The sequence below is a fragment of the Amblyomma americanum genome, chromosome 5 (genome assembly GCF_052857255.1).
Source record: "Amblyomma americanum isolate KBUSLIRL-KWMA chromosome 5, ASM5285725v1, whole genome shotgun sequence".
Taxonomy (NCBI): Eukaryota; Metazoa; Arthropoda; class Arachnida; order Ixodida; family Ixodidae; genus Amblyomma; species Amblyomma americanum.
This window is the reverse complement of record NC_135501.1, coordinates 154263950-154289619: the sequence shown is the minus strand read 5'-3', so window position 1 is coordinate 154289619 and position 25670 is coordinate 154263950. Positions and strand designations below refer to the sequence as shown.

The window sequence follows — 25670 nt, the reverse complement described above, 5'->3', positions numbered from 1 at the left end:
GTATGGATAGGAGTGAAATGTAAGAAAAACGATTAGCTATGCGTGGAACAGTGCTCGAGAAAAACCAGAATAAAGAGACGTAGGTTGCTTTTGCACTGACAAGCACGGATATCGTGCTGTGACAATTGCAAAGTGCAATAATGAAGCTCAAATGCGGCAGGTCTTTGTTTTTCCCGGAAAAGAGTTTTGATCTAATTGACTGGGTATACATAATGAGCACAATCACGGTTTAATCCTCGCATGCTTTTTCAAAAAGAAATAGCTGAGCAGTTTACGGAAACAAGTTGGGATGCACTCAGCTTGTTTTGAAATAGAGCACTTCGGTCGGTTTACCTACACCTGAGTTATTGTTGTAGTGCTACGGAGCAAATGTGATGGGAATGGAGCATATAATGACGAGATCCTGGATAGATGGAAAATATGCGTCAGAAAAGAAGCGATGCCTTGCACGATGTTGACGGATCTGTCGAAAAAGGAATTAGATTACTCCGCTATATTGGAAGACAGCCCTTTTATATTCCTGTATGCTACTGTGAGCGCAGTGATCTAAATGAAAGATGATTTGAGACATTTTCTTGAGAAGGCCAATTTTTTGCACACCCATGTAATATTCTCCTTCTACAGTCCATTAACGGCGGTCGTGTTTCAATGAAGGCGAAATGAAAAAGGTGCGACGCTGGCGCACTTTGAAGAAGCTTTAAAAGGGATCAGATTTAGGGCGAGGTCCCTGTACTGTGCGATGTCAGTCCACGTTGAAGAACCCCAGGTGGTGGAAATTTCTTGAGCCCTTCACTACGGCGTCCCTCATAGCCCATGTCGCTTTGGTGCGTTATACCTCATAAACAAAACCAAATCAGTTTTAGGGCGATTTTGGCAAGACCGTCAAAATGAGAAAAAAAGGCAAAATACACAGGATAGATGCGGGCGGTCGATTACGACCGCAGATGCATTCCTTCGATAGGGTCTGTGGGGCAGATCCACCAGTCGACTACAGCAGCTGGTGGGGTTTTTACCCAATGTTCAAGCACTCTGAGGTCATAAAAACAAAAAATTAACAACCTCAAAGTGAAATTGCAGAGGATGCGGCAATCTAACGCTCGTAGCCAGTGGAATATCGTAGTTCGCCGTTTGTTGCCATCACCCAAAAAGATATCTCTACTTTCCACGCGACATTTAAGTTTAAATTTTCCTTCCATGTCTTCAATATGAAAAATTCCTTGTTTATTCTGTGACTTTTTACGCGACAGTGACAGAGCGAATGCTTGAAAAAAAAGCCACGCGCGTCGTCAGACCAATTGACGATATGTCACGAGGGTTATGACGTCCCGCGAGGTGCTGCGGAACGAAAATTAGTAAAGAAGAAATTAAACTGTGACTGATTTAGCAGCATGACTGAAATGTCACTATGACATATAAAGACAATAAGTAAAAAATACGCTGAAAACAAAATTGATGCAACCAGTTCGGAATCGAACCCATAACCCTTGACCTGTTAGTAAGGCACGCTACCCCTAAGACTTTCAGGATATTAATTCCTTTTTTTTTTGCTTAGCCGTCGGGGCACGTTGGTTTCACTTGTATAAAAGGAGACGTTCTGTGTCTCCAGGTCTGTCACATGGTCTACTGTGGCAATTGATGTATGCTAATGAGTGTGATAGTAGAAAGAAATAGTATATAAAATTAAAGTAGCAGCAAACCAATAATGCTTCGCGTCCTACACTTAAAGCGTAGCGTAAGTGTCCCTGGCTCTTTTTTTTCATTTCACCACTTCCAAGTGCGGTTTGCGTCTGTTGAGCCGTCAAACTTGTTTTCGATATTATGTTCTTGACCCTTATCTAGCAGCTTGTCGCAGGCTTAGAAGAGAATTTAAGGCAGAAAGCTGGGCTAGATGGAGTTTAGATTGAGAGGACACAGGCACGATAGGAAAAAAAAAACACAGGCACGATAGGATAGAAGTAGAAAACACAGGTGTTTACAAGGGTAAGGGCGATCTGTCTATAAAAGCCGAGCTGGCTTTGAATAAATGCTCAGTTCATAATGCCGCGTCAAAGCGGATTCGCTCTCCGGAAAAACTAGGGCCCGTTCACATCTGTTGACGCCCGGGGGAGGCGGAACCGCCGCGCCACTGCTGTTTCTCGTTTTTTCACACACTTCCCGGACACCACGTCACCGCACGCGGCGTACAAAGCTAGTTACAAAAGAGCATAAATCGATACTGTCTGTGTACCACAACCGTATGCACGGTTACGTACGTAAAGGCAGGCACATTCCCATTTTTAGTTCAGCGTATGCAAACAGACTCGCAATGAAACGCCCAGCCTAGTGGAGCCATCTGCTTGTCAGGACGGGAACTAGTACTGTCAGTAAAACCAGCGCTTCTCTTAAGCCTATTAGAGGTAGAATCGTCACTCTAAATAATAAACATAACAAATTTATCACTTATACGTTTACTTATAAGTGAGGTGAGAGGAAGCGATCGACCGCCGTCCCATCGCAAAGACCGCGACAACGACGAATTCATTCCGAGCCGAGGGGTCCCGCGTCGAAGGGCGCCGCCATGTTTATAGCGGCGGCGAACGCGAAAAATTTGGGTCCAGCTCGATCGCCCTCGCCGCGCCGCTTTCCGCCTTCGTCGGTGTCAGAAGCGGCCGAATTCGCTTCGCTTCGCTCGCTGGATTTTTGGACAAGTGTGAACGCGCCCTTAGTCCTGTTCCTTTCGCGGCTTTTTTGTCTTTTAATGAACCCTGTTTGGTCAAACATACTTCGAATTCCCCTACTACGGTGCCTCTTTCTTTCGCCTTTGCAGACCTCCAGCATCCATTCCTCCACGTCATAGTCGATGTGCGCATCTAGGATGATACAGCTATTGCGCCCTTTTCTTCCTAAAAAAGGGGTTGAGATTTTGTGTGGGCGAACATGTAGTCTTTTAGCACTTAGTGCTGTTTGCGTGAAATGTCCTCTGTACAGCTGTCCTTGTAGAGAAGTGAGGACCATCTGACCATTGTGGACCGGGTAGAGACCGGTCATCAGCGCTGCCCTGGTGGGAGAGCAGAGCGGTTGTACGTAGTAGTTGTTGAACAGCACACCCGTGCTTGCCAGAGCGTCCAGGTTGGGCGTCGGGATCTGTGTCGACCCATAGAGGCTTGTATCTGCCCAGCCCTGCACACAGAGAGTGAGAAGGAACTTTAATGACGTTGCGTTTGAAGTGGGAGATAGCATCTGAAGAAAGCTATGTTCTTGCCGGTTGCCAGCCAAGAAAGCAAAGATACGTATAAGGTATGCGCGAGGGACGTATAAGGGTGTACAACAACATAGACTGACCCGTGTAAGCCTCACCGCATAACTTCATAGATTTAAGTTAACGGCATTAGACCTCACGATCACCCTGACATGTCGTTTGTTCTAGTGATGCATTATGCTGCCCATTCTTCCGATCGAATGCTTTTGTTTAAGTTCTATGTTTTTGCCGACCCTAAGCACTGCTTTAATTTGCGTTCTTTGATGTGCAACCTATAACCACTCCGATATCTGGTTATGTCATTGTATGTGCGAGCTGACCTGCCTCACTCGTATCGTCGGATGCTAATAAAACTGTTCAAGGCTCAATGCCCCTTCGTTTCCACTGGGTTTGTTCATATTTTATCATCACAAGGTATGTTCAAAACAAAAATAAAATGCAAAGACGGAAATAAATTCCGTTCCTTGCGAGCAGGAAACAGGGTTTCCTGGCAGAAGCTTTAGTTCTACGTAACTCAACGAATTCAGCCATTGCCGCAGCCTGTAGGGCTACGTGCAAGTGCGAGGCATGTGCAGCAATGTTTCGTGCTGCAGCGAAACCCGCACCAACTTTTTTATAAGCACTTTAGCGGTACAACGGCAGCCATAATGCGCCACGCAGGCTGCTTTTGTGTGTGTGTGTCTAATGAAGGAAGAATGGAAAGGAAAGCACATGGGCCTGTGCACTGTATCGAGCCACCCCAAAATACCGTAGAATATTCTTGCATTATACTACAGTGTATTCTTTCTTTGTCTTTAAACCATCACACCCTTCCTAATGGGTGGCTCTCCGGCAAAGTAAACCCAGTGCACAAATCAGGGGAAACGCAAGATCCACGTAATTATACCATACCCATCTCACTTACTACCGTCCCATGTAAATTTCTAGAGCATATCATATTCAGCCATCTTGTTAATTTCCTAGAATCAGCCTGTTCTTTACTCTGAAACAGCATGGATTTTGCAAATTCTTCTCGTGTGAAACGCAGTTAATGATTCTCACTAAAGACTTTCATGTTTCTTTAGACTGCGGACTCACTACAGATTGCTAATTCGTAGATTTTTCAAATTCCTTTGATAAAGTCAATAATGCTCTTTTAATTTTAAAGCTGAGCCAACTAACATTGATCCTAGTGTACTCGACTGGATCAGTGCCTTTCTTCGTAACCGTACTCAGTTCGTCTTCGCCAATAACCACGACTCATCACCAGCGCCAGTACAATTAGGAGGGCCCCAGGGGTCGGTCCTTGACCGGTTATTATTTCTAATATACATATAAGACTTGCCTTTAAACATTTCATCGAACATGTGCTTGTTTGCTGACGACTGTGTATTTTACAGAGTAATTAATAACACTAATGATATTTTGCAGCTAAATACAGACTTAAATAAAACAATGAATGGTGCTAATCGTGGAAAATGCAATTAAACATATCTAAATGAAAATGCATGCGTGTAACCCGTAACCAGCAAACAAGCCCGCACTATTTAATTAAGAACACTCAGCTCAATCCAGTATCGTCTTACAAGTATCTTGGCGTTAATGTGTGTTATAACCGTTCTTGGAATGCTCATATAGAGTTCATCGCTTCAAAGGCTAACCGCATGCTAGGGTACGTCCACAGAAATTTTTCGTCCTCTACACCTTCATTGAAAATGCTACTACGCACTACACTCATTCGTCCGCAACAAGAGTACGCATGTTCGATTTGGGACCCCGGAACCATCACATAATAAAAGAACTAGAGGCCGTGTAGGATCGAAGCGTCCGTTTTATCGTTGGAAACTATCATCGCACCACCAGTGTAACTGAAATTAAATCTAATCTTAAAATTTTCTTACTCTCCACTCGCCGTAACCTTTCACGCATTTGCCTTTTTTTATAAAGTTTACAACGATAATCCTTGCTTAAAAGCCATCTTTGTAAAGGCACCATCTTTCAACTCACCTCGCATAGACCACAATAAAAAAGCAGCTGTTCCGCACTGCAGCACAGTGACCTGCTCTAATTTATTTCTCCCTAAAACATGTCGTGACAGGAATAATATTTCACCCACAGCCGCTTGTGTCAGCGACCCTGCGAGGTTTAAAAGTAAATTACTCGCACTGCTGGAATCAGACCAATTATGATATATTATTCACCGATGTAGAGATTATAATAAAGGTTTTATTTTGTAATCCTTTTATTTATTCCCGCACTTTTGTTCTCAATGTTTTGGTCCTCTGTCTTTAGCATTTTTCGATATTGTTCATATATATAGCGCTCTTTTGGATCTATGCATTGTTTTTTCACTGCCCCACCCCGTCTGTAATGCAAAACCTCTGTGGGTAAATTAGATGAAATGAATTTCGCTGTCACGTGCACTGAATACGAGTTAAAAGAGATGGTAGAGTAAACACCGAAAGCAGAGACCCACGTCGCAACAAATGCGTCCGCCGAAGCAACAGCGATGGCTTTGGCAAGAGATACCCCGGTGGTGAGGGGTCCTCGCCACAATGGCCATAGTTAGAGATGTTTATACCTGGCTGACCAGAGAGACTGCTGTCTTTGAAAAATTGGTCAGAGACTGCTGTTTTTCAAAGAAAGAGGCAATGCAGCAAACGCTTAGCAGCTTTCCTCACCTAAGGTAGTAATAAAACAAACACGTGGAGAGTACGCCAAAACCACGCACTCGCGTCACATGGTCCACGCGGCTTGTGGTACGTAAACTGCACATGACGTGGACTGGCACTATGGTCTACTAATTCAGAGGCAGCTTGAGACATGCGGTCATGACACATGACAAAAAAGCGGTTGCTACGTGAGAGCGCCCGGGTACTGAGCCACAGTTCCCGGGCTCGAACACCTGACACCAGGCAAGATTTCTGCAAACCCCAGCTGGAGCAACACTGACCAACACTTGGGCAGGGACCATTATATTTTATCCATGAGCCTAACAACCGGCAGATTTAAGAGGTAGATGGGCTGAGCTCGTCTCATGGACTGGCAAAAATGGCGGGAGTCCCAACCCCTTCAGACAAACCCATAACGGACATCGACAAATGGACCCTAAACATCAAGAACAGCCTAATTCGCTTTACTAAAGCAATCCAAATGACTGAAGGTTGCCCCGCCGTCGATTCACACCTTCTCCATCTTTGAGAAGTGCGGGGATATCTAACCAAGAGGTGGAAGAAACAGACACACAATAGCTAGCTTCGACTTCGCATAGAGAAAATCAACGTTCAAGCTGAAGCCTATGCGTGAACTCTCACTCGTCAGAATTGGAATTCGCTATGCGACAGCTTTCAAGGCAAAATCAGGGTGTCCAGGTCGTGGCACTTGCTAAGACCCGCTCAAAGGAAGTCGGAATCCAGCGACAGAATGAAAAAGCTCATTAATTAATCCACGAATACCAATGAGGAGCTCCTGGAAAGGCTGCAGCACGAATATTTATGCGCAGATCCCCCAACAAGGCACCTAGACGCAAATGACCCCTTAACGAAGACCTCGACGCCCCAGCCCCGATACAGGAGGTTAGAGTGGAGCTCGCCATCATAAGAAGAAACAACACGCCATGACCAGATGATGTCACTGTCCTAATGCTTTATAATCTCCCTGACAACCAGATTACATCCCTCAGTAAACTACTTCAGCACACCATTAGAACAAAGGCTGACTCCAAACATCATGAAAAATTGCAGAGCGAAGATTCATTTCAAAACCCAACAAGCCCGTTCTCCTCGACAATCTCAGACCCATCTCTCTAACCTCCGGCATCGGCAAGCTCTTCGAGAGTGTCATTACCACCACACTGTCCAGACACCAGGAGGAGAACAACCTGCTGCCTCCCATAGTTTGATCTCCGCCCCCCCCTCACCTTTCGATTCAGGACATCCTCCTATATCTGTGCAAGGACTTAATCGAAGATCCTACCAAACACCAGGCAAGATAATCCATAACAGCGCGACAGACGGGGCGGATTGTCGAACCAGACAAGAGCTATCGTGGCGCTGGAACTAAAGGGAGCATTTAATAACATATTCCACAAAGGTGATGCAGCGATGGCGTAGAGGTAGAACATCCGCCTCGCGTGCAAGAGGACCGGGGTTCAAATCCTGGTGCCGCGCAATTCTCCACCGGGTTTAAAAAACAAAAACAAAACCGCGTGTCGATGGAATTGCATAACCAGGCCTGGAGTGCGGCCTTATCTCGGTGACCAGAACCGACAACGCACTCTCTCACCAGAACAGGATTTGGCCACCCTGGTGTAGTACTTGGCCACAACCTTCTATGATCAAACCAATTAACCCTCGGCCCTCAGTCCCCAGCGGGTGCAGAGCAACTGACCACGGCGGCGGTCAGACCTGTGACGCAGCGGAGGGTGCTAAGAATCTCTGGCTCCGGACAGGCCGCCATTGGAATCTGAACCTGGCAACGTTTAACGCTAGAACTTTAGCTAGTGAGGCTAGCCTAGCAGTGCTGTTCGAGGAACTAGCGGGAATTAGATGGGATGTGATAGGGCTTAGCGAAGTTAGGAGGACAGGTGAGGCGTATACAGCACTAAAGGACGGACACATACTGTGCTATCGCGGGTTAGAGGATTGACGAGAACTAGGTGTGGGTTTCCTCATTAATAAGGATATAGCTGGCAACGTAGAGGAGCTCTACAGTATTAACGAGAGGGTAGCAGCTATAGTAATTAGGCTGAATAGGAGGTACAAGCTGAAAGTGGTGCAGGCCTACGCACCCACATCCAGCCATGATGACCAGGCCGTTGAAAGCTTCTATGAGGACGTAGAATCAGCAATGAATAAAGTAAAATCGGAGTACACTGTACTGATGGGTGACTTCAATGCGAAGGTGGGCAAGAAGCAGGCTGACGACCACGCGGTAGGCGACTATGGGATAGGCTCTAGAAATAGCAGGGGAGAGTTATTAGTCGAATTCGCGGATAGAAATAATTTACGGATCATGAATACCTTCTTCCGCAAACGAGAAAACAGGAAGTGGACCTGGAAGAGCCCCAATGGTGAGATTAAAAATGAAATCGACTTCATACTATGCACTAAACCTGGCATCATTAAGGATGTGGCCGTACTCGGAAGGGTACGTTGCAGCGACCATAGAATGGTAAGGTCTAGAATTAGCTTAGACTTGAAGAGGGAACGGAAGAAGCTAGCGAAGAAGAAGACCATTAACGAGTTAGCCGTAAGAGGGAAAGCACAGGAGTTTAGGATAGCGCTGCAAAACAGATACTCGGCTTTAACTGAGGAAGATGATCTTGATGTTCATTCAATGCACGATAACCTGACATCAATAATTACGGAGTGCGCAGTAGAAGTAGGCGGTAGGACAGTTCGAAAAGATACCGGGAAGCTATCTCAGGTGACGAAAGATCTGATTAAGAAGCGCAAAAACATGAAGGCATCTAACACTACCGATAGAATAGAACTAACGGAGCTATCAAAGTTAATAAATAAGCGCAAGGTAGCCGACATAAGGAAGTTTAATATGGAGAGAATCGAGCATGCTATAAAGAACGGAGGTAGCCTAAAAACAGTGAAGAGGAAACTAGGCATAGGTAAAAACCAGATGTATGCATTAAGAGACAAGCAGGGCAATGTCATTAGCAATATGGATAAGATAGTTAACGTAGCCGAAGAGTTCTACACAGACCTGTACAGTAGCCAATGTAATCAGAGTGCTAATGAGAAAGACAGCAGTGCACAGCAATGCGTCATCCCGCCAGTAACGAAAGATGAAGTAAAGAAAGCCTTAGAAGCAATGAAAAGGGGAAAAGCAGCTGGGGAGGATCAGGTAACAGCAGATCTGTTGAAGGATGGAGGGGACATCGTGCTAGAGAAACTAGCCACCCTGTATACGCAATGCCTTATGACCTCGACTGTACCAGAAGCTTGGAAGAATGCAAACATTATCTTAATTCATAAGAAGGGAGACGCCAAGGACTTGAAAAATTACAGGCCGATCAGCTTACTATCCGTTGCCTACAAAGTATTTACTAAGGTAATCGCTAATAGAGTCAGGGCAACGTTAGACTTTAATCAACCAAATGATCAGGCAGGCTTTCGTAAAGGATATTCTACAATAGATCATATTCACACTATCAATCAGGTGATAGAGAAATGCGCAGAATATAACCAACCTCTATATATAGCTTTCATTGATTACGAGAAAGCATTCGACTCAGTGGAAACCTCAGCAGTCATACAGGCATTGCGTAATCAGGGGGTAGAAGAGCCTTATGTCAAAATACTGGAAGATATATATAGCAACTGCACAGCTACTATAGTCCTCCATAAAGTCAGCAATAAAATTCCAATAAGGAAGGGCGTCAGGCAAGGAGACACGATCTCGCCAATGCTGTTCACCGCATGTTTGCAGGAGGTATTTCGAGGCCTGAATTGGAAAGAGTTGGGAATAAGAATAAATGGAGAATACCTAAATAATCTGAGATTTGCTGATGACATTGCCTTGCTGAGTCACTCAGGAGGTGAACTGCAAATCATGATCAACGAGTTAGACAGGCAGAGCAGATCGATGGGTCTAAAAATTAACATGCAGAAAACCAAGGTAATGTTCAACAGCCTAGCAAGGGAACAACAGTTCACAATTGGCAGCGAGAGCCTAGAAATGGTGCCGGAATACGTCTACTTAGGGCAGGTAGTGACAGCTGATCCGGATCATGAGAGGGAGATAACTAGAAGGATAAGAATGGGGTGGAGCGCATATGGCAAATTCTCGCAGATCATGAGTGGCAGTTTACCAATTTCCCTCAAGAGGAAAGTGTACAACAGCATAATCTTACCGGTACTCACCTACGGGGCAGAAACGTGGAGGCTAACGAAAAGAGTTCAGCTTAAGTTAAGGACAACGCAGCGAGCCATGGAAAGAAAAATGATAGGTGTAACGTTAAGAGATCGGAAGCGGGCAGAGTGGGTGAGGGAACAAACACGGGTTAATGACATCCTAGTCGAAATCAAGAGAAAGAAATGGGCTTGGGCAGGGCATGTAATGCGAAGGCAAGATAACCGCTGGTCTTTAAGGGTAACGGAGTGGGTTCCAAGAGAAAGTAAGCGTAGCAGGGGCGGCAGAAGGTTAGATGGGCGGATGAGATTAAGAAGTTTGTAGGCAAAGGATAGGGTTAATTGGAGAGACATGGGAGAGGCCTTTGCCCTGCAGTGGGTGTAGTAGGGCTGATGATGATGATGATGATGATTCCACAAAGGTGTCCTCGGCGGGCTGATGGACCGCAACTGCGGAGCCAAGAGTTACAATTACATCAGATACTATCCAACCTTGAGACAGAGAGCCCACAACCTAGCAAACTTCTGGTAAAAGCCCTTTAATTTGGGCCTACGAGGGACTCCTCAAAATGCGATGTTATCCCAATGAAGGATGTTAAGCAACGAAGGACTTGCCTGACGAGCTGCGGAAGAGCCCCGGCACCCACCGCGCGATTTAGGCGGATGACATCATGGTTTGGTGCAACAAGGGGAGCTATGCAGAAGTTAAGCAGCGTCTTCAAGCGGCGGCAAATGCTATCCATCAGGCCCGGGGGCTCCAGTACGCACCGGACAAGTTCGAACTTCAAATACTCGATAACATAGCACTACCCTTTCCCACAAACATCAAGATATACAAAGACGGACAAGAGGTACCAAGAACAACCGAAGCCAGAATTCTCGAGCAACCCATACCACAGGCAATACAGAACAACACGACCATCAACAATCTCACGAAGACAACACACCACATTATAAACATGCTCTGCCGAGTCAGGAATAAGAAGCATGGGCTAAGAGAGAAGGAGATGGCCCATCTTGTCCAAGCCTTCGTAGTATTGCGTCTAGCCTACTTTCGCCTTTCTCAAGCAAAAGAGGCGAAGCTGGAGGCTCTCGTCATGATGGCCTAGAAGACGGCACTGGGCCTTCCCAAGTCAACACTAACGATCACACTTTGTCTCTCGCTTTCGACAACACACTCCGAGAGACCTGGGAGGCTCATAGAACAATCCAAGAGAACGACCTTACAACTACCTAGACGAGCCACCTAATACTCGACAAAATCCATCTGCCACTGGCCTATACCATCGACCAAAGGGTACAACTAATGTTGACAACACACAAGAGACTCTACATATTTCAGATCCCCAGGCACACGCACCCACAATTCAACACACAAAGAAGAAACGCCAGGGCAGACGTTCTCCGCGGAATGTGGGACGACCATCCGGGCACTCACTACGTGGACGTGGCTGACCCTCACTGCGGAAAGATGACACTTGCCGTTGTCAGCCCGCAAGGACGTCTGAATAATTTCGCATCCATCAAAACTACGAACCTCACTCAGGCAGAGAATGCAGCCATGGCTTTTGCGCTATCTGCCAGACCTGACTAAACATCCTAACAGACTCCCAGGACGCCTGCTGGAACGTTATGAACGGAAAAGTACGCCAGTCTGCACTCTCAACACTGAGCAAGCATTCGCATAAAAACCCAAAAATTCTTGGTTCCCCGGCCACATATACGAGACGGGATGGAATGCCGCTCCTCACATTCATGTCCGAGCGCTTATCCTCCGGGCCTCTCCCACTACTGATGAGGCCGCGGAACAAGTTGCACAACAAGTGACCACTTACAACGAATAACTTCAACAACTGAGATTGGCGAGGTGCACATTTTCTATGCTGCATGGAGACTTATGCAAGATTGAGGGACTCAAACTCAGGCACCTTCAAACGAATAGCCTTATAACACCGGTCAAAATAAACATTTGGTATCCCATACTCCATGAAGCGCAATGCCCACACTATGGAGAAATAGCCTCTTTTTAGAACACGGTGTAGGCTTCCCACCTAAATCCAGCTGTCAATTCTATACCGAACGCAGACCCGGGGCCGTGGGAGGCCATTCTGCTCAGTGGAGACCCTCATCACCAGCGCGGAGTGGCACGCAAGGATGGATTAGTGGCTCGCTGCCGCGCAAAGCAGTGGACTGCCGGAATAGGTGGCCTACCCAGAAGCCCCTGAATCTCGTTTCTTCGGAAGGAAGACGGTTTGCCCCTCCTTCATTCGCGGTGGCTGCGTTTAGACGGAAGCGGAAAGGCACCCGTGTTGCCGTGCGATGTCAGTGCGCGTTAATGATCCCTCGGTGGACAACATTATTCCGGAACCCTCCACTACGGCACCACTTTCTTTCTTTGTTCTTTCACTACCACCTACGTTCCTTGCTTTACAGCGCTGTTCGGGTGTCCACCATGAAGACCGAAAATTACTGCGCCATTTCCTCTGCTCAAAAACGACCCCAAAATTACCTGCGGTTTCACTGCTGCTGAACGTGGTTAGAGAGCGAAAGCGGTGGTGTCTCGGGAAAGTAGACGCGGCTTGGTGTCTGTAACGTTGATTACGTTGCTCACAGTGGTTAGGCAGCGCACCCACCTTGCCACCTTGGCAGGTGGCAGTTAAACTAATGGTTCATAGCGAGAAGTTTGTCACCCAATTGAAGATTGCGGCCTGTTCCACTACCTTCTTCCAACGCATCGATAGGTCAAAAGTCAAGATCAAAGGTCAAGTGGTGCGACGCCATTGTGGACCCCATATGGTAAAGCCTTCAGCAACACTTGACCTCTGGCTCACTAGTGAAGCTTTCGCTTCCAATTCCAACTTCTTTTACAGGGACGGAGAAACTGGTGCTTCAGCTGCGTCGCCATATTTACACACGCTTGCTCGTACAGTAGCGAATGCACTCGTTATGCAGCAGGGGGAACGTGGCGCCTTTCGGAGAAACTTGCCAAGCCGCCGCACCTCTCTAGCTCCACAACGTAGATGCCCCCATACAACGCAAAATTTTTAAAAGGTGTTGTGAGATCCAGCGCAAACACCCAGGGCCTCATCGTAGATTTGTGACAGACGTCACCAAAAAGTTGCAGATACAACACATTGGAAGAGAGCATGCTGCAAGTTCGCAGGAGGCCGCACTCTGAGGAACGAGCGGAGGGCACTACATCCCACCCCGCAATGCGGTTTCTCCTATGCAAAACCCTGCAGCCTCGCAACCAGTCGATGTCTGTCACTTCTGGTTGTAGGGCCGAGGACGTCACGTCCCGCCACCACGCCTGCCTGCTCCGTCGGAGCTGTTCGCCTGTGGCTTCCTCTACAGCTACAGGCTCGCACAGACAAGAGTCGGGTGTGTTGAAAACATCTGCATCTTGCAAGGCTGTGGTGATGAGCCTGAGTGTCTGGAAGACATAATGGCGGAAACCTGGCTGCTTGGCCCACTCCGAGCTCGAAAAAAAAGGAGTGCCTCAAACTGCCGGAAAATGCGGCAGAAGCTTCATCCCTGCGCAGTGGGTAGTTCTGAATAGTTCGCGGAGCCCGGAGCCTATAAATCCCAAAAACTTAGGACCGGGAAGCCCTCATCAAGCGGCGAGCTTCCAAAGCCTGGAGGCCTTCCTCTAGGACCTTCATCGACGCTCAAGATGTCCATGAAACCAGTTTCAAAATTATGTTTGCAGTTTTATGAGCGCCTGTACACGTTATCTCTGAAGTTAGCTGTGCCAACTACACATAAAATCATAATGGAATTTATAATTACGACATTGCCAAACCGCATGCACGGGGGAAAATATGAACGATCGCCGTACTGAGAATGTCGGCCGGAGTCAACCATGAAGCTCTCAAAAGACGAACAGCGCCATAAGAAAAAAGTATAGAGGGCAGAGTGAAAAAAGGAAGAGAGAAACAGGTGCCATAGTAGAGTTCGCCAGAGCTTCGGCAAGCGGCACCTTTTTCTTCTTTCACTCCCACCTTCCTCCTCCTCCCACCCGACCGCTGGCTGCGGTTGTGTCCACAGAGGTATGAGAGTGTACCTCCGCTATTATCTTTCGTCATAACACGCAGCTGCGGAGTTTTTCGGCGCTTACGATATGCAGAGGAAAGCCAAATAAAGAAGGGCCTCAGGCAGGGAGAAAATTTTACCAATGCTATTCACCCCCTGTTTACAAGAAGTATACGAAGTCCAGAATTAAAAACACTTAGAGATAAAGGTTAATGGCCTGAATAATCTGCGATTGACTGATGACATTGTCTTGTTGTGTAACTCAGGAGATGAATTGCAAAGCATCATCAATGACTTAGAAAGGAAGAGTGAAATTGTGGATCTAAAAATTAACATGCAGAAAACCAAACTAATTTTCAAGTCTAAATTAGTAGCAAGGGGCTGCATGTGGTAAAGGAATACGTGTACTTAGGGCAGGTAGAGACAGCTGATCCGGATCCTGAGAGGGAAATAACTAGAAGAATAAGAATGGGGTGGAGCGCATATGGCAGGTTCTCAATGATCATGAATGGCAATTTATTAGTATCCCTTTAAGAGGAAAGTATAAAAACAGCTGTATCTTACCGGTGCTCACCTGAAGGGCAGAAACGTCGAGGCTATCGAAAAGGGCTTGACTCAAGTTAAGGACAACGCAGCGAGCGATAGAAAGAAATTTATTCTGGATTAGCTGAGATATACAAAGCGGAAGATGTCTGCGTTAACTGTTTTCATTGGCGTTGGCGTTGACAATGTTCTATACGGTAATGGCTTTGAGGAAAGGAAGGGCGCATAACTGGCTCCCTGTATATGCAGACGTCTCAGTCGTGCTTTGATACATGTGGCGGTGGTGAGAGAGATATGTGGCCTGAATGCATTAGCGCTGACAGCGTTGTGATTGACATGTGTCACTGCAGCAATAGCTAGGTCGCAGCGTTCATTTGGTGGTCAATCTCTCGCGGTCAAACATAAAAGGGACTCTGAGGAGAAATTGAAGATGGCTTGTACCGATAGAATACCAGCTCCTGATCACAAGAACGCCGTTCTTACTGAAAACAAAGCTCTTGTAAGGTATTAAATAGCAAGAACCAAAATACAGGTATCGCCGCCACAGGCCAATTTCGCAAGTACAAGCGTGGCGACGTCATAGGACGAGAGACGCCGCCTTGGAATAATTTTCCTTCCTACATGAGTCGCGAATCTTCGAAGCGAACAAAGGAAGGAATATGAAGTAATATTGAAAGAATATTGAAGTGAGTTTTGTTTTAAAACCAAAAATGCGCTTTTATCACGAAGGTAGAGAAAAGACAACCTGAATGTCGGAAGCAAAGAAAACCGATACTTGGCGGCGCGAAAGGTGGCCAGGAGAGTTTCGATTTTTTATGGCGCTTCGCGTGTATGAGCTTTGCGTGCCCCGTGGTTTTGTTTTTGACGCGCTTCGATTTACAAGCGCCGAACAGCAGAGGAACTCCAAGTGCCGCTTCAAGTGCTAGTTAAATTTCGAAAGAGCGTTTTAAGGCTGGTCAGATGATCACCACGGTCGATGAAAAACTATGATGGCAATAATGGTCGGTGATCATACAAGGCAGCTCGTAGTATAAATAGTATTTGTGCCTACGCACGCTCGCCGGCGAAACATTCCCGGCTGTGCCAGTCAACTTCAAACTACTTAACGGAAATCGTTTTTTGGGGGGGACGGGAGACAAGGTACAAGGCAGTTAAGAAAAGTTGTTGATGCCCTAGCTCGGTTAGGCCAGGATATACGCAGCGAAAGCGCGGAGGCTTCTGCATGGGAAGAGTGCATTCACGAGATGCGCATTTACTGACGGCTACAGCTTGAGCCGTCGTGGCGGAGTGGTAGCGTCTCCGCCTGAAACGCCAAAGGCCATGATTCGGTTCAGAGCCTCTTCACTGGATTTTTTTTTATTCAGTGAGTGGGCGGGGGGTTTCAGTGGCTCCCATAGATGTCGCCACCGAATGCGTTGATTAGCGGTTAAGCGCAGGCTCTGCTAAGGCGCGTTTATGCTCCGGCGTAACGCGCGCGCGCCCGCTGCACGGCGTCGTCACGTCGCCCAAAGCGAGACCCTCTATATTCCAACTGCGCTTGACCGCCGACGCGTTCGGCGGTCAAGCCCCTGGCGCCTGCCGCACTCGGCGCCAGGCGCCGCTGGCCCGGCCAGACTGATTCCGTTCCGCGGCCAGGTGCGCGTCGTGACGTAATTCAATAGCTTCGGCAGTTGGGCAGAGCTGTTCTTTTCGAGCTCTCGGCTAATTTAATTTATTCACAGTACACATCTGAAGGTACATGCAAGTGGGCGAGAGCGGCCTATCCAGTGGACCCGTTGGAACTAGAGTAAGCCGTTGAAGCGTCGTGCGTCGGCTTTAGTTTCAAGTCGCCAACTTTAAACGCGACCGCTCTTGAGCACCCGTCCCTTTTTTTTGTGGAAAAATATGTAACTTGGCCATTGCAACCGTGGGAGACCTCGACGTCGCCTGCTGCACCGTGCAACCGCGCCGTTCAAGGATTCACAATCCGATGGCCCCAAAGCCCCGGCCAGCCTCGGATGGGCGCAACGCGCAGACCTTGTCCTGGCCCCTCGCGACTCCCCGCACTGGGGTTATGATATTTAGTTTGCAAGGGAGGCTCACTGAGGAAGGGGGAACCAACACGCCGGCACCTAAACTAACCGTGCTCCCTCAAAAGCATCGCACGCTCGCTGGGGCTGAGGTCGCTGAAATGCAGGCCGGAGTTTTTGCAAGAACTACGTCGTCGGGTTCGGGAACGGGATCCATCGTAACGCTGGCAAGATGCCAGTGCAAGCGTAAACGAAGCGACGGTAGTGACCCACGATAGATGCATTCAACTTGCGGCGGCGGTAGCTTTCGTTTCAGCAGCTGCTAGACCGCACGGCTAGTCGCGAGAAATCACGGAGTCTGCGTTTACGTCACGTTTCACGTCACTCCATCCTATGAGGTCATGAGTTCACCCTGACGTCATAAGAGGCCTCGAGTTTGAATAGGAGCGGCGAGAAAAACTTTTTTCAACTTCGAATGCAAATTTCTTTGAAACAAATGCATCTTTTGCTCTCGGACAAGCGGTAACAAAGCCATGAAATTCTGAACTACCAGATTTTGCTAACAGTAAAAATTTGAGAGTTCTGCTCTGTGTCCCTTTAACAGCAGGCAACCTCACAGGGTGGCAGGGACGGCGCGCTACCTATCCAGTGTGCGGAACGCAATCAAAGCAGGCTTTTGCATTTGGACACAAACGCCATGTACATGAAATAATAATAATTAATAATAATTCGTTTTTATTGAAAGGAAATGGCGCAGTATCTGTCTCATATATCGTTGGACACATGAACCGCGCCGTAAAGGAAGGGATAAAGGAGGGAGTGAAAGAAGAAAGGAAGAAAAGGTGCCGTAGTGGAGGTCTCCGGAATAATTTCGACCACCTGGGGATATTTAACGTGCACTGACATCGCACAGCACACGGGCGCCTTAGCGCCTTTCATGGACATGAAAGCCAGATTGAGATCTCCACTGGCCCACGCAGCCGGTTGTGCGCCTTTTCTTTCGTGAAAATGAACGGCCTTTGCAAAGTTGACAACGCCAATGAACTCAATGAACTCCATCGGCTGTCTTGTTTTGTATGGTTTTTGAAGAAAGAAATGGCACAGTAACCCTCTCACATATCTCCGCGGAGACCTGAACCGCTCCGTAAGGGAAGGGATAAAGGAGGGAGTGAAAGAATAGAGGAAGAGAGAGGTGCCGTAGTGGAGGGCTCCGAAATAACTTTGGCCACCTGGGGATTTTATATTATTATTATTATTATTATTATTATTATTATTATTATTATTATTATTATTATTATTATTATTATTATTATTATTATTATTATTATTATTATTATTATTATTATTATTATTATTATTATTGACAACGCACAGCACACGGGCACCTTAGCGTTTTTCCTCCATAAAAACGGTGCCACCGCGGTCGGATTCGAACCCGCGAACTCCGGATCAGTAACCGAGCGCTCTAACCACTGAGCCACCGCGGCGGATAAACTGAAAATTGGAATTTGGATTTTGAGGAAAGGCGCTGCGCTGCTCGGCGGCGGAACACCTGAGGCTGGGTGTTCCTAGTTGCGCATGCGCAGTAGTGACTAGGGAGCGAGAGAGAGAGAGATCCTCGGCGAGGCGCGCGTTGTGACGTCATGTGCCTTCTCGGAGTACCGCCAGGGCGAAAGTTCGCGGCCCGTAAAGTTTTTCGCTTTAAAAACGATATGTGTAATGTTAAGAGACCGGAAGCGCGCAGAGTGCTTGAGGGAACAAACGCGGGTTAATAGAGAAGAAATTGGTAGTTGGGGAAAGGAAATGGCGCAGTATCTGTCTCACATCTCGGCGGACACCTGAACCGCTCCGTAAAGGAAAAGATAAAGGAGGGTCTATCAGCAGACAGGAAGAAAGTGGTGCCAGAGCGGAGGGCCACCGGGTTAATAGCATCCTAGTCGAAATCAAGGAAAACAAATGGGTTTGGGCAATGCTTGTAATGCGAAGGCATGATAACCGGTGGTACTTAACGGTAACGGAGTGGATTGCGAGAGAAGGCAAGCGTAGCACGGGGCGGCAGAAAATTAGGAGGGCGAGTGAGATGCAGAAGTTTGCGGGCGTATGGTGGGCGCTGCTGGCAAACAGGGTTGATTGGAGAGATATGGAAGAGGCCTTTGCCCTGCGGGGGTGTACCCAGGCTGATGATGAAAGGAGGGTCCATCACAGATGTTTGGGCAACGTTTGCACTGTGGAATTCTCGTGGGTTCCCCATGCCGGCCGAAGTGAATCTCCATCATTCCAGTGGGAATGTCAAAAGCCAATTTTTATCCGAGTTGAACGTGCAAGACCGCTACATTACATGGGCTGCTGGTTCATAAAGCCGCGTACGCAACTGGGCACGCCAGCTGGAAACAAAGAGGCTAAGCCAAGAACCTAAATGCAAAGCACCCCAATTAAGCAAAAGTAACGAAAAGCTTTGAACTTTCCGGCTAAACTCCTCTCCTAGCGCCGCTCGATAACCGAGCCTTCTATAGGCCGAGGCACCGTGGTCACGTGTTAGCGCGCTTTTTGGCTGCCCAGCAGACGCCGACGCCATTGTCGGAAGTAGAAATTGCGCTTCGTTTTCCTTTTGTGCGACACAGTTTTGAAGAGTATCGTTTCTCGAGCTTTGACGGCACCTACGCGCAGCGGCGACGCCGAGTTTCTTTTCTCTTACGGGTGCAACAAGCGAAGAGGCAGCGAGGAAATGTTTTTCGTCATTTTGTCCGCAAAAAAGCTACGTGGTTCGCCGAAAGGTTTGGTTCGTAATAAGTTCGGCCAGGAAAACATTGATAATGTGCTGGATCCGCGCCGTTCCGAAGTGACTGGCCGTTCTTCAGCTGCGGCATTTTTGCAGCGATAGCTGCATTACGGTAGCATTTCAAGCCTTCAATGTGGCGGCGCTGCCACGCCGTGGCTGCGCCGCCACGCTGCTACGTGGTTGGTCATGTGGTGCGGAGGAGATGTCGGCGGCGCAGCGCAGTGGCGAATCGCGTGGTTTGTCACGTGGTTGGTCACGTGACCAAGTTCCACTGGGCCAACTGTAGCTACCACGTCACTCCAGGTTTAACCAAAGCTAAACCACCGCCATTTTTTTCGTAGGATTTGCTGCGAAGCGCGAAGCGACTGCAGTATTAGTATAGTGCCTAGAATATAATATAGTGCCTAGAATATACTGGCCTAGAATATACTGGCTAGTGTGCTCAGCGCGCGCCACGCACTATGCGAGAGCTTGGCTCCTTCCGTGATGCCTGCCCGCTACTGTCAATAGAGCGCGCTGCTCGTCGGGAGGGTGCCACAGATTGAGGTTGAGGTTGAGGTGTTGAATGCTACAGGTAGGGATAGCCTTGTTTTATCTGCCGGCAATTGCTCCACCGCAGCGTCCCTTCGATATTAACAATGCCGCATCTACCCCGCTAAGCGCACAGTCTCTTATAAAAGCACACATTCTCTCCCGCAGTCACCATCGATGCACGCAATCAATCCACACAGTTCACATCGCAGTCCACTCCAGAAGTCACCATATATGCACATATTCAGTCACAGTAGAACATAGGCCACTGTAGTGCCACAATCCATATACGCATTCACTCACAGCATAACGTAGTCCACTCCGGAAGACACCATCTACGCACAAATTCAATCACAGTAGGCCATAGTCCATTCATGCTGTCACCATATAGAAACAAGATCCGTGTCCTGCAGAAGTGTTAAAAGAAGGCGTGCAGCCTCTCTTCTGCATGAATGGATTCAACTCGGGTAGACAATGTCCTGCACTGTGCTGTGACGGGTTCCTGTCTTCTTGAAGGAAGCGAACATCACATGCCTTTCCGCGTTGTACTCTGGGCAGTACATAATATAATGTTCGATACCCCGCACACACCGCATAAAGAGCAGAGCGGAGACAATGCTATGCCGGTCTCATGCATCCATGCAGGAGTGCGAGCAGAGGCCGTGCGAATTCGATGTAGAAGGGTCGCCTGAGATCTTCTCAGTCCCTTAGTCAAACATGGCTTGTGGGACACACTCCACTGGGTACTGAAGTGATCGAGCACCGTTTTCCTGCAGAGACCTTTCCCATCTTGAGGTACTTTTTTGATGGAATGCTTGAGAGAGCTTTATGGGCGAGGCTGTCTGCCACCTCATTACCGTTGACTCCTATGTGAGAGGGCACCCACTGGAAATGTAGAGTAAAGCCTCTGCTGTGCAGATTCTGCACCTGGCGCAGAGAGCTTAGAGACAAGGCGTCAGTAGGGAATCCGCGCTCCAGCCTCTGAAGGGCAGATTTTGAATCAATTAGGATGACAACAGGTTGAGCCGGACAAGACCCTAACTTCTGTAAAGCCGCCTCAATAGCAACACTTTCAGCCGTTGTGGTGGATACGACAGCAGTACAGTGTACGGACCACTTACAGTCCAAAGAAGGAATGTAAAAAGCCGCTGCGCTAGCTTGTTTGACCTTGTCCACAGAACCATCCGTGAAAATTGGAAGATGGCAGGCATACTCTGTTTCCAAGTATTCCAGTACAAGGGAACGCGTTGCTGCCAAAGGATAGGTGCGCTTTGCGCTCACATGGGCAATTGTGACCTTACAGTCGAGGGTCGGAAAAGACCAGGGGGGTTTCAACCGTTTCCTTTGCCTTTGGACATTAATGCCTAAAGAACTAAGAGTATTGAGTGCCAAGTAAGCCCTCGACTCATATCTTTTGCAGAGCCGTGGAGAAGGGATCACCCAGCTACCGTCTCTCCTAAGCGGTCAAGATGCATTAATAGTCTCTGAGAAGCGATAAGGCTAAGAGGTTTCGGAAGGGACTCATGAAGTACTGCCTTATTCGCAGCCGCCTGGGGAACTCCAATGGGTCTTCTTAGGCCCTTTCTGTGGACAAATTCGAGACGCTCAAGTTGTGATGTCGAAGGGGAAATTAAAGGTAACTGATACATTATCCGGCTGACCACCAGCGCTTCATGAAGTTTGACCAATGAAGGAGGATGGTTTCCCCGTTGCTCACGTGCAATTCTACGGATCACATTGAGACGAAAAGATATAGATGAAACAATCGCGTCTACAGCTTTTCGCCCCTGTAGACGGGAGTCAATAATGACGCCCAGGACACGCGCGTGGTTGAATTGACGGATGCAAGAGTGACCGAGGTCTATCTTCAACCGCGCTTGCGTCTTCCTATACCTGGAAACAAATAAAGCCGGATTTGTCCACTGACAGAGACAACCCCACACCTTGAAGGTAAGTTTGTGCCGAAAGTATAGCCTGTCGAGCTATCAGGGCTAATCGCTTGTGTTGGTAGCCAGTAATCCAAATACAGATGTCAGCATAAAGTGACATACGCACTTGCCTGCAACTTTTTTTCAACGAATCGGGTAGGCCAGCCATTACGGCGTTAAAGAGCGTGAGGGAAAGAACACTTCCTTGAGGCACACCTCGTGATAAAACCCTTTCGGTGCTTAACGTACTCCCTAACCGTACACGAACCGCGCGATCACTTATAAACTTGTAAATGAATCTTAACATATGGCCCTGTATGCCCATGACTTGCAAACTGTTTAGAATTGAGCTCTGAAGCACGCTGTCGTAAGCTTTCGCAACATCAAGAAAAATGGCTAAGGTGGAAAGGCCGTAAGCTCTCTGGTGTTCAATGTGACTGAGCAAGTCTAAGACGCTATTTAGAGAACTAAGACCTCGGCGGAATACTGTCATACATGATGGTAGTGCCTCAAGCCACCATAACAAGCGTTCTTTTACCAGCTTCTCCATCAACTTAGCTACACAGGAGCTCAATGACACAGGGCGATACGAGGCAAGGTATGTCATGTCTTTGCCAGGCTTCAGTACTGGAACTATATGTTCCACCTTACATGACGGAGGAACATCGCCAGTCTCCCAAACTCGATTGATGAAGTTGAGGAGCTCCTTTCTGAGTTGCAAGGGCAGATTATTCAGCATTTGATTGGTGATGCCGTCGGGACCTGGTGAACACCGGCTCCGCAGGCCACTGAGCGCAGTCTGAAGCTCACGAAGCGTGAACCGGACGTTCATGATAGGCCTAGAGGAAGCAGGTGGTGTATATATATCTATTCCAGAATCAGCGCGTACGAGTGAGTCTGCACATTCCTCTGCCAAGCACGCAATATGTTTTTCCTTGCGTATTGCAAGAGCTTCAAAAGGCTTCGAAGGGCGAGATTCTCCAGCTAGGCTGCCAATAACTCGCCATATTCTCGTTATCGGTGAGAACACAAACTAGCACACAATGAGGCCCATTGCGACCTGTACAGCTTGTTCGTGTGCCGTCTAATAGCAGAATTCAGCCTATTGAAGGTCGTCTTCAGTTGCCTGTCGTCCTTCTTCCGCACGAGTTGGCACTCCGCCCTTCTCGCTGCGCAAAGGTTCCTGAGTTTTAAATCCGGTGCCGGAAAATGATCACGTAACTTGACCGCCGTAGTTGCTGCTAGCTTACTAGAAATGATTTTGTCAACAACATCACCAGAAACATGTTCTAGGTACTTTCTGTACTAGTCCCAGTTGACCACGTTGCTAAATTTAGGACCATGCATACGAAAATAGGCAGCAAAAACAAAAATCGGATTGTGATCACTTCAAATGCGGTCAGGCGCTCTTGACCAACTCGCGCGGACGTCAGGTGAATGCAGTGTCAGGTCTATAGCTGTCGCTGAGGCTGGAGGCGGGAAAAAAGTGGCGCTTCCGTTATTGGCAACACACAGCTAGGTCCAAACTGTCAATAACCTCTACAAGTTTGCGTCCACGGGAATCCGTGTTCCTGTCACCTTAAAAGGCATGATGGGCATTGAAATCACCGCAGATGATTCTAGGTGCTGGGCAGCGGTCGCAGAACTGCTGTAGAGACAAATCTAATGCTACCTTCTTCCGCGGAGACACGTACACTGATGCAATAGAAAGGGTTCCAGAGCCGAGGTGTATTCTCACAGCCGCCACCTCAATGTCATCCGTGCAAAGGTCGGCAACGCTTAGAAAAACATGTGGAATATCTCTTCTTGTGTAAAGCGCAGCACTTCCTGCAGGAAATGACTTTATGCTGCAGTTTTTATGGGCGACATATGAAGTCAAACATCTCCCGCTTGGCAGGCCAGCTTCTGACGGGGCCAATACTGAAACACAACTCTCAAGAATAGTTTAAGTTCAGCTAACCGACTTAAAATCCCAGCGCAGTTCCACTGCAATATAAACGGCTCTTTTGGTGCATATGAGATCCACGAGGTTTAGCGCCATCCATTTGAGTTCGCAAGGAAGTTTGCTGCGAAGGTTGAAATTAGGGACTCAAAAGAAAGCACCAGCTGTAGGAAGTTCTTCAGGTTACCAGGCGCCATCGCTGGAACATGTGAACGCAGGGCCCCAAACAAAACATGAAGAAGGTCAGACATACCTTGATTTTTGAGCTCCTTATTTTGCGCAACGCACTCACAACATCGACAAAAGATGCCGACGGGCACACACTCTTGGCCGCAGTAGCTGGTTTTTTTGTCACTTGTGCATATGAGGGTCCCCCTTGCCGTGGAGTCTGGCTGTGATCCGGCCGCTCAGGAACATGGACACTTTTTGCTGGAGGTCAAATAGTCGACTCGCGCGCACTGGGCCTTGGCGTCTTGCTGGACTCAGGTCTTTTAGGGACATTGTTGGGCAACGCAACAACATCAGACTCTATTACTGGGAACTCGTCTAATCTTGGGACAAGCATCTCAGTTGGTGGGGTTTTTGAACCAGCAATAAAGGACATCCGACGGTGCAGAGCGCTCACACGGAAGGGACAGCCTCCGAAACTCGCTGGATGATCGCCACCGCAATTGGCGCAAGCAAAATATGCCCTGCACGTTTTAAAGTCGTGGTCGCCGAAGCACCGCTTACAGCCTCGATCCTTTGTGCACACTTTGGCCACGTGCCCAAACCGTTGGCATCTAAAACACCGTGGAGGAGCTTCGGTGAAATCTGCAACTCCGTGTTTTGTGAATCCCAGATAAATTTTTTCGGGGCGCTCTGAGTTGGGAGCGAATGTCAACACGATAGAGTTGGTAGGTTTCGCAGCCCATTCTTTTCCTGGAGACTCCACACGACGCACAAGTCGTTTCACGTGCAGCACACCTTGTGGTTTCAGATTATCAAGTAGATCGCGTTCTGAATACCACTTTGGTACACCGTTAATAACTGTGGGGTTGAATGGGAGATAAGTACGTTCTCCCCACTCAATTGCTGCTGACACGGTTCAAAGCCGCCCGGACACCACCCCGTGATCGCATACGCTACCGAGCGCTCGCCGACCACGGCGGACCTTGCTCTGAGGGAACAAAGGAATGACACATTGGCTGACACAAACAGGCATTTACTGCTACAACAACAATAACGCCAGCTAGCAACAAGGTACGCTAATGAATCAAGGTCGTCCGACTCACCAGCAAGGTTCCGAGCGAATGTTCGCCCGGGCTAGGGCAAGGGATATATACTCCGAAGGCCGGACGGGACGAGTACGGGAGCCTGTCTCCCCGTCGCTTCCTCGCCCCGCCAACGAAGAGCGGAGCCGCGAGCGACACGTCCGCCCGCGCCGACGATCTTAGCCGAAGCCCCCCATGCCCCCTCTCCCGCGCGCGGGCTTTGGCAGTCTCGCGCGCAGCGATGCTGGCGCCCTCTCTTGCCAGTTAAAGGGAATGCGCTCAGCCTCGAGGTGAGACTGCCGCTGCACGGTGCCTCGCGGGAAAGCAAACTCAGGAGGCTGCAGGGCAGGTCCCCAAATAACACAGGTGTTCTTCATGTTGGAATGGGGCAACCGCACGTTAACTTGATGCCAAAAATCTGAGAGCTCTGCAGGAGCTTGTCAACCTGCTCTTCCGTCGAGACATCCAGCTGAAGAGCCCTGTGCATGGTGAACCGACTTCGAATCGGAGTTGATCCCAGCAGTGATTGAATGACCGCGAACAGTAAGATGGGATTCTTCTCTCTTAAAT

At 48.2% G+C, this 25670-nt stretch overlaps 1 protein-coding gene across 1 annotated transcript in view; it reads right to left on the bottom strand.

Annotated features, from left to right (window-relative positions):
* Positions 1 to 25670, bottom strand: part of LOC144135190 (arylsulfatase B-like) — an 83057-nt gene that overhangs the window by 44275 nt on the left and 13112 nt on the right. Inside the window, exon 3 of the mRNA XM_077667932.1 lies at positions 3000 to 3159. Coding sequence (XP_077524058.1) covers positions 3000 to 3159 — 160 coding nt within the window. The remainder of the gene's footprint in view (positions 1 to 2999; positions 3160 to 25670) is intronic.